Source organism: Nerophis ophidion, linkage group LG11, assembly GCF_033978795.1.
Source record: "Nerophis ophidion isolate RoL-2023_Sa linkage group LG11, RoL_Noph_v1.0, whole genome shotgun sequence".
NCBI classification, from domain to species: domain Eukaryota; kingdom Metazoa; phylum Chordata; class Actinopteri; order Syngnathiformes; family Syngnathidae; genus Nerophis; species Nerophis ophidion.
Window position 1 is genome coordinate 31,017,287 of NC_084621.1, and position 10,420 is coordinate 31,027,706.

The window sequence follows — 10,420 nt, forward strand, 5'->3', positions numbered from 1 at the left end:
GCCTATTCGTTAAAACATCTTTCCAGGCTACCCAGCCCATCTTCTCCCCGCCACCTCATCCGCCCTCTAGCGCTACCACTGCTCCTAACGAAGAAACCAACCCGACTTCCAACCCTGCATCTGCAGCAGCATCTGAAGCCCTCAACCCGGAGCTGTTCACCGGCATCGTCCGTGGCTTCCTGAGTTCAATGATGGGTTCTCTCGGCCAGGCGCAGAATGACACTGAAAGCATTGCGCAATTCATGCAGAGGCTTTCCCAGACCACCAACATCTTCATCAGCCCGGAGGAACCAACTGGTAAACAACCACAATCCAAGGGTTGTGGTCTGAAAAATCGTCTGCCGTCACTTCTGTTATCTTGACCTGTGTTGTCAGGCTTCTTTGGTGAGCTGCTGATGCTGGTGTGCCAGACGTTCACCATGTCCGACTTGGTAATGTTGCTGCATGGGCAGCACCAGCCGATGGGCCGCATACAGCCGCAACTGTCCCAGTTCTTCACCCAGAACTACCTCAATGGCAGAGAGCCCACAGATGCAAACATTTCTGTAAGTACCAATCATCGTGAGGAAAAAAAACATTCCTTTTTAATTGAAGAATAAAGCAAAAAAGATTATTTCCCAGGCTGCTGCTGACACTATCGTGCAGGAATTGGAGGAATACATCACAGAAAGCTTTGTGAGTCCTCCCCCAGTAACACAATTTGCGCTGAGCTTCTTTTTACCTTCACATGTCACACATCTCATTTGCAGAGGGAATCACCCGTCACCATTTTGGAGGGTGTTGACGTTACCCGGACTAACATGTCCTTCTTCAGACAGCAGTTGATGGGTATCGCAACACACATTCTACGTTGTACAGGTATTTTTTTATCACTCTAGCCTCAGTCCATATTTGCATTTATTTGATAGATCTCCCGCTTCATTAGCCAGCAAAAAATAAGAAGTAAGCAACATAATCTTTGAAATAGAATTGTTCCGATAGTAATATTTTGTTACTAGTACCAATATGTGTTTTAATACTTTTCAAAAATGTCATTTTTGGCTTAATTTGAACAGAAATCTTATGATATATTAAACATGTTTTGGCATTAAATAGCATGGTGAACATGTTATTCAACTTCTCTTTTAGTAGTATGCACCCAGGTTACACATGTTACACATGGGCAGTCAATGAGACGTTGATGTATTTGTTCATATACTGTTAATATCTGGTTATGTTCTGGTTGACCATGTTCCATCTACACTTTTGTTAAAATGTAAAAAGCACATATTCTTTTGTTGTTTGGTTACTTTACATTAATTTGGTGTGATACTAAAAATGTGGGTAGCAATCCAATACCAAGTAGTTACATGGTCATACATTGGTCAAAACTAAAGTTCTGCTATGTCCAGGGATGTTTTTCCTGAGTTTTTAAACAATAAAATAGACAAAAGATTTTGTGATAGTTAAAAATATGGATGTAATCGTTGTAGTATCGACATATATAGCTATAATTGTATAGATCCACACATTTATTTACATTCAGGAGCTTATTGTTGGCGGTTAACTATTATATCCTCCTATGGTGTGTAGTGAAGAATATTTAGCTATTCCTTGTCCTGCAGGGATGATACTTATTCTAAACATAGTTTTATAACAGCTATGTTTTAAAGCACTGCTTACAGAGTAACGGTTTAGTGTTTATAGCTTCACCTTTATTGTTAGTTTTTAAGCCAAAATACGTCCATACTCTACCGTCTATCTCCACAGTGTTTCTGCTTGCAAGTGCTCTTTGTATGTGTTGACTCGCGACATGCGCCTCAACTCATATTATCAGCAATGTCATCTCGCGTCATGATATTAAGGTTAAAGTACCAATGATTTTCACACACACTAGGTGTGGTGAAATTTGTACTCTGCATTTGACCCACCCCCTTGATCACCCCCTGGGAGGTGAGGGGAGCAGTGAGCAGCAGCGGCGCTGCGCCCGGAAATCATTTTTGGGGATTTAACCGCCAATTCCAACCCTTGATGCTGGGTGTAGTACCTTTTTTAATTCATTAGTACTGGAGTACTTTATTAGTATTGGTATACCGTACAACCCTACCCAGAAATTCTCTTTTCCAGATGACTCTTTTGGGGTTCGCCTGCTTCAGATGTGCAACCAGGCGCTGTTTGAATGTCTGGCACTCAACCTGCACTGTCTTAGAGGAGACCAACGAGCGCTGACTGCTGTCATCAATCACCGGATTGTACGTACCTGCTCCTCGCCATGTCCATGTCAGTGCTAATAATAGACAAGCGTAGGTGTGGTTTTAAAATGAATGTGTTTTGTTTGTGTTTCCAGCGGAGGATGTCAAGTGACATCAGCCCCAGTCTCGTCAACTGGATGACCAGCATGATGACCATGAGGCTACAGTTAATTTTAGAACACCTCCCCATCACACAGGAGCAGATCCAAAACTACATTGTTTACACACAGGTCACACACACACAGGTCTACACCCTTAGGTCACATGCTACAGGAATTATTTCTCATATCCTGTTACCTTATGTTGCATCTTAAAATGGCTGCTAAATAATCCATTACCCTTTTCTCACAGAAGGATCAGCCGGCTGCGAGTGACACTCAAGAGCCAGAGCAAACACAAAGTGCTGCGGTAATCCACTCGTGTCTCTCTAATGAACTCCATGGGATAATTTAACAGCTACTTCCCTTTGTCTCGCTCTGGTTCCCTCTTCACACCCAAAGATCAGTGACACTCACTCACCCGCCGCAGCCACCACAGCGGAAGAGGCCATGTTGGCGTCATGCAACGCGAGGGCGTCATCACGGGAGACAAGAACGCTGCCCGTAGACCTGGGTGCCACGGGAGGATCAACGCCCTTAGCCGCCATGACGGCAGTAGGAGCTGAGGGAGTCAACTCCAACTCTGCTGGAGAGTCTGAGGCCTGGGCAGCCACCGTACCGCCAGTGAGAGTTTGTTATTAATGTAATTGTTTTTGTCATGACTGGACAAGTGTGGTCATACTAAACTGTAAGGAATGTTCCAACTTTAATACAAACTAATCTAGTTTGTGTTATTTTCATGGCTGTGCCAGGAAGCAATAGCTGCCCAAAGGGTGTGCACTACATGGCAGAAACCAGCAGAGGGTGCTGTTGATTTAGTGTCATCGAGATCAGTGTTTCTTAACACTTTGGAAATATGCTAGCTAGCCTATTTTCAAAAATATGCCAGCTAGCTGCTAATATACTTTGGCTTTGCTATTGACATGCTACCGATTAGCATTCACAGTGTTAACTTTAATTTTAACACCTTCAAATTTGTTAATAAAAACTACAATTAAGATGCACATTACAATCAAATAGCTGACACATAATAAGTACAATACTTATAGTGTTACCACTTTGTAGGGTGCGACAGACAGCAAAGACTGAACTGACCAACACACCATAAACTATATACTACTGCCATCTAATGTCTTGCACTTGCAACTGCAATTGCAACTTGATGTCATTCCTGCAAATGTGATAAGGAAACAAGATATAACAACTGGACAGCAGTTATCATAATCTGCTCATTTTTAAATATTGCAAAAACAATTTATATTTAGTAACACACACATACCGAAAATTGTGTTCCGGTATCTATTCTCGGGTACCGTATCGGTTTAAATGTGAACTGTACCCATCCCTGTCTACTAAATTTAGAAAGTGTACAAAATAGAGATTTAAAAATGTATATTCTGTTAAAGCACTCATGGTAACATAAGCTTGCCAGTCGTCTTATATTTTTTGGTTACATTTGTTTGAACTATAAGCAAGTTGGGAACAGCCCCTTAACTTTACAAGGTTCTGCCCATTGTTCAGAGTCGTGTGTAAAGAAAAGTATGGCCAACTCTGTTTCAGGCGATCTCCTCAATGATTGGTCAAAAGGCACTCACGTGACCACAGGGCACCATGGCTACTACCAACTTTGAGCTGATGCTATGTGTTTGCGGCACTTCCTCGTTAATTTTTCAAGACACAGATAATTGCGTGGCGCAGTGGGAGAGTGGCCGTGTGCAACCCGAGGGTCCCTGGTTCAATTCCCACCGAGTACCAACCTTGTCACGTCCGTTGTGTCCTGAGCAAGACACTTCACCCTTGCTCCTGATGGGTGCTGGTTAGGGCCTTGCATGGCAGCTCCCTCCATCAGTGTGTGAATGTGTGTGTGAATGGGTAAATGTGGAAGTAGTGTCAAAGCGCTTTGAGTACCTTAAAGGTAGAAAAGCGCTATACAAGTACAACCCATTTATCATTACTACGATGCTCACATGCTCAACAAGCCGAAAGTCCCTTGTTAGTTTTTCGCCATGTAAAAATGCCCTTTTGTACAGCATAGGGCTGCTCCACCCGCGACAATCGTGGAAAGCTTTTACATCACTTTCCCCACAACCCGTAAAGAAGACAAGTATGGAAAGTAAAGGTTTGCCATCAACAGTGGGGAGCCACCGATTCACAACATCTTGTATGAGGAAGAAAAACACACGGATCACAACACAATGTCTGTGTTTTCTTCAGGAGAGAACACACACAAGCTAATACAAGTGAAAAATAGAATAAATTAATACATTTAAAAGATCCATCCACCCATTCAGTTTTTTCAGCTTATCCGGAGTTGGGTCGCAGGGGCAACAGCCTCGCCCCAGCCATTTTGTCCAGCTCCTCCGGGGGATCCCGAGGTGTTCCCAGGCCCGCGGACAGACATAGTCGTTCTAATGTGTCCTGGGTCTTCCCCGTGGCCTTCTCCCGGTCCCCTAGGGAGGCGTTCGGGTGGCTTTTGACCCGATAGTCCAATCACCTCATCTGGCTCCTCTCGATGTGGAGGAGCAGCGCCTTTACTTTGAGCTCCTCCCGGACGACAGAGCTTCTCATCCTATCTCTAAGGGAGAGCCCCGCCACCCGGCTGAGGAAACTCATTTCAGCCTCTTGTACCGGATCTTGTCCTTTCGGTCATAACCTAAGGCTCAGGACCATAAGTGAGGATGGGAACGTAGACATTTAAGAGATGGTTTGACAAAAACAGACTATCTTGGAATCACAGTAAAACTAAAATAATGCAATTCAGTAACAGCAGAAGAAAAAGTTAAACACAAATACAAATAGACCGACGCTGAATGAGTAAAAGAAACCAAATTTTGAATGAAAATTGAGAAAGTGTACCGCAAATCTCATAAAAGAATATACAACATAGAGTGGGAAGAAACACGTCAATAATGAATGAAGCGAAATATATTTTCTGGATCAAAAATCATATTCTCTACTATTCACCAGTGTTTCCATGTTTGAGTTATATTGCAGAAATATGGGGAAATAAGTACAAAACTACACCTATTTACTTACTTACCATGTTACAAAAAAGAAAGATCAGTTAGAGTAATATATAATGAGTAATACATAGTGATTACAAATACATTTGAGGCAGCCAACACAATTGATATACTTCACACCGAAGCCATAATTTCTTTGTGATTGTTGGTCCAAAGATAATTAATATTTGGCAAAATGAGGGTTATTTTCTGATTGTTGTGTGTATTTTTTAACGTCTATTGCACTGTCGGTTGCGTGCGCGTCGACCTGCTGGTCACGAAATGAATGAATGAAGCAGCATAGTGTGTCAAATACGGCCTTAAAATTATACTTTCACAAAATTAAAGCATGTTTTATTGTAAGTTTTTATGACCTGGAGTATGTTTAGAACTATATATCCATCGATCCATCCATTTCCTACCGCTTGTCCCTTTTGTGGTCGCTGGAGCCTATTTCAGCTGCATTCGGGCGGTAGGCGGGGTACAAGTCGCCACCTCATCGCAGAGAACTATGTATGGACATATTATTTTTGGTTTATTTCGTCAAAAAAACTAACGTCAAAACGTCAGCAATTGCATGCATCCGGGCACAGCCGCACACCTCCTTGGTAGCAATCATGGCTCCTGTGGTTTAGTTGGCCATACTCTTATTTTTATACACAGCTCTGCCTTTGTTGGGCCACGAGTGCCACATAGAGGGGCTGCCAAAATATCTTTTAACAATACTCAGGTGTAGTACACTTTTCCACCACTTGTGGCAGTAATGACAATCTCAAACAAGTTTGGAGCTAAAGTCAAAGTTCATTAAGCACAAAAATGATGATTTAAGTGGTGAAGCTGCATTTTAATGTGCACTTTGATTTTAACTTTTTAGGTAAACCTATACATTATTTTATTTATTCTAAAAAATAATTGTAAAATCATTTTTCTTACTCTTTCCTTCTAATGAAGTATATTTGGTTACTACTTATTTTTCTAATCATTCTGACCCAAACCTAAGGTTTATGGCTTAAATTAATAATCTCTGTGACTAACACATGGTTTCATATAATTTGACAAGGTTGTTAACTGTAAGTTGGTTAGATATAATTAATGATTATGATTGAAATCAAGAATAACATTACTAATTCAGCGTTAATACTTCTGTAGTGGAAAAGTTGAGCCCAGGTCAAAAAGGTTAAGAACCCCTGATCTAGATTGCTATTAAAAGAAACAATCCAAGTAAGTACCTAAACGAAAGTATTGGATTTTCAAGAGATTTCCAACCCTTCAAACACAACTTTACATCACGGCGGAAAGTGAGATTCTTGTTTAAACTGCTGAGATGGAAAAAACTTACTAGCTTAAATATATATCTGTTTAGTGTGTTATCCCAAAAAAATCTCCAATTTCTCTTTCATCCAAACCTTAATAACAGTGGAACATCCCTGATCTTCAAAACTTGAATGATTTTTTTTATTAGACTAGCGTGCTGTTTTAATTGATGTCGTCCAATCTTTTCCTTTATACACTTTCATCCTCCTTGTTAATCTACTGGTGCTTTTGCAGGAGTGGGTTCCCATCATCAGGTGTGACATGATCACTCAGAGGAAGATGAAGGCGCAGCCACCGCTGTCTGACGCCTATTTGCACGGCATGCCCGCCAAGCGCAGAAAGGTGAGCTGCTTCACGTGTCTTACCTTTGCATCAGTAGTCGTCCTCCTTCCTTACTGCAATGTACGTGCACGTCGTCAGACTGGACAGGTTGGTGGAAGCCTGGCCTCCCTCTCGGACGCTGTGAGTCAAGCAGCCAGGGCGGCCGGTGTGAAGCCCATCACGTCTGGTGAGCGTCTGCAGGAAGAGCTGGATACAGAGGAGCTGAAAGAGGCTTATTCAGAGCAGGTAAAGGGGGAATATGCTCATTTGATTGTTTTGATGTTTTGTTCAAAAGACATATGTAGCCCACTTTTGTAAAGATTCCACATACACACACTTAAAACATATTCAGCAAGCCCCCGTACTGTAATTGAGTCGTCAAAATAGTGTCATCCACGCTTCGTTGTAGTCTCTTTCACACAAAGCATTTATCCACCTTGTCTGTTTACACAGACCAAACAAAGGCCCAGTAGCCTTGTGGTTAGAGTGTCCGCCCTGAGATCGGTAGGTTGTGAGGTCAGATCCCAGCTGAGTCATACCAAAAAACTATAAAAATGTGACCCATTTCCTCCCTGCTCCTCAGCATCAAGGGTTGGAATTGGGGGTTACACTACCACTGCTCCACTCACCTCCCAGGGGGTAGACAAGGGGATGGATCAAACGCAGAGAGTAATTTCGCCACACCTCGTATGTTTGTGTGTGTGAGTGTAAGTGTGACAATCAGTGGTGCTTTTAACTTTAATATTGCTTGCACCATCTTCTGGTGTGTTGTATAAAGCATCTTTTACAGCCTCACGCCATTACGGCTCTGATACTACACACCCCGTTTCCATATGAGTTGGGAAATTGTTTTTGATGTAAATATAAATGGAATACAATGATTTGCAAATCTTTTTCAACCCATATTCAATTGAATGCACCACAAAGACAAGATATTTGATGTTCAAACTCATAAACTTTATTTTTTTTTTGCAAATAATTAACTTAGAATTTCATGGCTGCAACACGTGCCGAAGTAGTTGGAAAAGGGCATGTTCACCACTGTGTTACATCACCTTTTCTTTTAACAACACTCAATAAACGTTTGGGAACTGAGGAAACAAATTGTTTAGGCTTTGAAAGTGGAATTCTTTCCCATTCTTGTTTCATGTAGAGCTTCAGTCGGTCAACCGTCCGGGGTCTCCGCTGTCGTATTTTACGCTTCATAATGCGCCACACATTTTCGATGGGAGACAGGTCTGGACTGCAGGCGGGACAGGAAAGTACCCGCACTCTTTTTTTACGAAGCCACGCTGTTGTAACACGTGCTGAATGTGGCTTTGCATTGTCTTGCTGAAATAAGCAGGGGCGTCCATTTAAAAGACGGCGCTTAGATGGCAGCATATGTTGTTCCAAAACCTGTATGTACCTTTCAGCATCAATGGTGCTTTCAAAGATGTGTAAGTTACCCATGCCTGGGGCACTAATGCACCCCCATACCATCACAGATGCTGGCTTGTGAACTTTGCGTCGATAACAGTCTGGATGGTTCGCTTCCCCTTTGGTCCGGATGACACGATGTCGAATATTTCCAAAAACAATTTGAAATATGGACTCTTCAGACCACAGACCACTTTTCCACTTTGCATCAGTCCATCTTAGATAATCTCGGGCCCAGAGAAGTCGGCAGCGTTTCTGGATGTTGTTGATAAATGGCTTTCGCTTTGCATAGTAGAGCTTTAACTTGCACTTACAGATGTAGCGACAAACTAGTAACAGTGGTTTTCTAAAGTGTTCCTGAGCCCATGTGGTGATATCCTTTAAAGATTGATGTTGGTTTTTGATACAATGCCGTCTGAGGGATCGAAGGTCACGGTCATTCAATGTTGGTTTCCGGCCATGCCGCTTACCTGGAGTGATTTCTCCAGTTTCTCTGAACCTTTTGATGATATTATGGACCGTAGATGTTGAAATCCCTAAATTTCTTGCAATTGCACTTTGAGAAACGTTGTTCTTAAACTGTTTGACTATTTGCCACGCAGTTGTGGACAAAGGGGTGTACCTCGCCCCATCCTTTCTTGTGAAAGACTGAGCATTTTTTGGGAAGCTGTTTTCATACCCAATCATGCCACCCACCTGTTCCCAATTAGCCTGCACACCTGTGGGATGTTCGAAATAAGTGTTTGATGACCATTCCTCAACTTTGGTATCAAATTCTAAAGTTAATGATTATTTGCAAAAAAAAAAAAATATTTATCAGTTTGAACATCAAATATGTTGTCTTTGTAGCATAGTCAACTGAATATAGGTTGAAAATGATTTGCAAATCATTGTATTCCATTTATATTTACATCTAACACAATTTCCCAACTCATATGGAAACGGGGTTAGTAGCTCAGAATGTGAAATAAAGCTGGGGCGACATTGTCTCACCATTTAATCTCCATGTAAAAGGAATATATGAGGCAGAGGAGCTTTGCCATTTTGCTCAACAGTCAATCAATCCATAAGAGAAAGATTAATTCTATTATGGTCATCGTGTTGGTCCAGTGTGCTCACTTATCAACTCGCCTTGTTGGCTTTCTCCATTTCCTCTCAGGTCAAAGCAGACATCAAAAAACGAACGCAGGACGACCCAGACTTCAACTCTCAGCAGTTTCCGGACACACACAGAGCCTTCTTGTCCGACTCGTAGTCTCGACTTTTGTCTTTGTCTTCATGGCCACTTTTTGTAAACTCAGACCCCTTCCTCTTCTTTCTGCTCAGTACAGCTTGATCCTCTTCCCCTGAGTGCTAATTGCAGGATGCTAATGCAGCCATGTCCCCCTAGTGCCTATTTATTGCTTTGCTCCGACTCTCTAATTTACTGTCTTGATAAGAGTTGACTGAATATCATGATTTTCATCGTTTTGGTGTGTGTGTCTGCGTGTATTTTGCCTCTCTCCTTTTCTCATATTTGAAACATTTATTACCGGTCTTCCTCTCTTAAGCGCACGCGTCAACTATCATGTTACGATGATGCTGTTTCGTACAGAAATGTACAGTAAGGATAATAAACCATTGATTAAAAAAGTACTGTACTTACTATAGAGTGGTGCACAAAAAGGTTTTTAGGCCATCTCCATGAAACCAGTAGGAGCTTTTCTAACCTGTAACCTGTTTTGAAAAAGTTTCATTATAATTATTATACCAAATAAAACAATGCGAGCAATAGCCAGCTGTCAGGGCCAGTAAGGCATTCTCTGCTGATCTAACATAAATCCATCCACCCAACCATCCATTTTCTACCGCTTATTAAATCGTGATCATAAATTTATAAAAGGTCATTTGATTTTTATTTTTATTTTCCCTAAATATATGAAAATATTTAGGGGGCTTTCTGAATGAGCAATGCGGCTCTCAGGTCAAAGCAGACATCAAAAAACGAACGCAGGAAGACCCAGACTTCAACTGTCAGCAGTTCCCGGACACACAC

At 41.8% G+C, this 10,420-nt stretch overlaps 1 protein-coding gene across 6 annotated transcripts in view; it reads left to right on the top strand.

Annotated features, from left to right (window-relative positions):
• The window catches only part of bag6 (BCL2 associated athanogene 6), a 38,164-nt gene extending 28,310 nt beyond the window's left edge, over positions 1 to 9,854 (top strand). For 5 of the 6 annotated variants that reach the window (XM_061915562.1, XM_061915560.1, XM_061915561.1 and 2 more), the window contains exons 15-25: positions 27 to 297; positions 376 to 545; positions 622 to 675; positions 750 to 858; positions 2,107 to 2,231; positions 2,327 to 2,476; positions 2,583 to 2,639; positions 2,732 to 2,953; positions 6,880 to 6,987; positions 7,066 to 7,212; positions 9,545 to 9,854. In XM_061915562.1, the coding sequence (XP_061771546.1) occupies positions 27 to 297; positions 376 to 545; positions 622 to 675; positions 750 to 858; positions 2,107 to 2,231; positions 2,327 to 2,476; positions 2,583 to 2,639; positions 2,732 to 2,953; positions 6,880 to 6,987; positions 7,066 to 7,212; positions 9,545 to 9,640 (1,509 nt within the window). In that variant the 3' untranslated portion in view covers positions 9,641 to 9,854. The remainder of the gene's footprint in view (positions 1 to 26; positions 298 to 375; positions 546 to 621; positions 676 to 749; positions 859 to 2,106; positions 2,232 to 2,326; positions 2,477 to 2,582; positions 2,640 to 2,731; positions 2,954 to 6,879; positions 6,988 to 7,065; positions 7,213 to 9,544) is intronic. The other variant, XM_061915563.1, reaches the window with a different exon arrangement.
• The last annotated feature ends 566 nt before the right edge of the window (positions 9,855 to 10,420 follow it).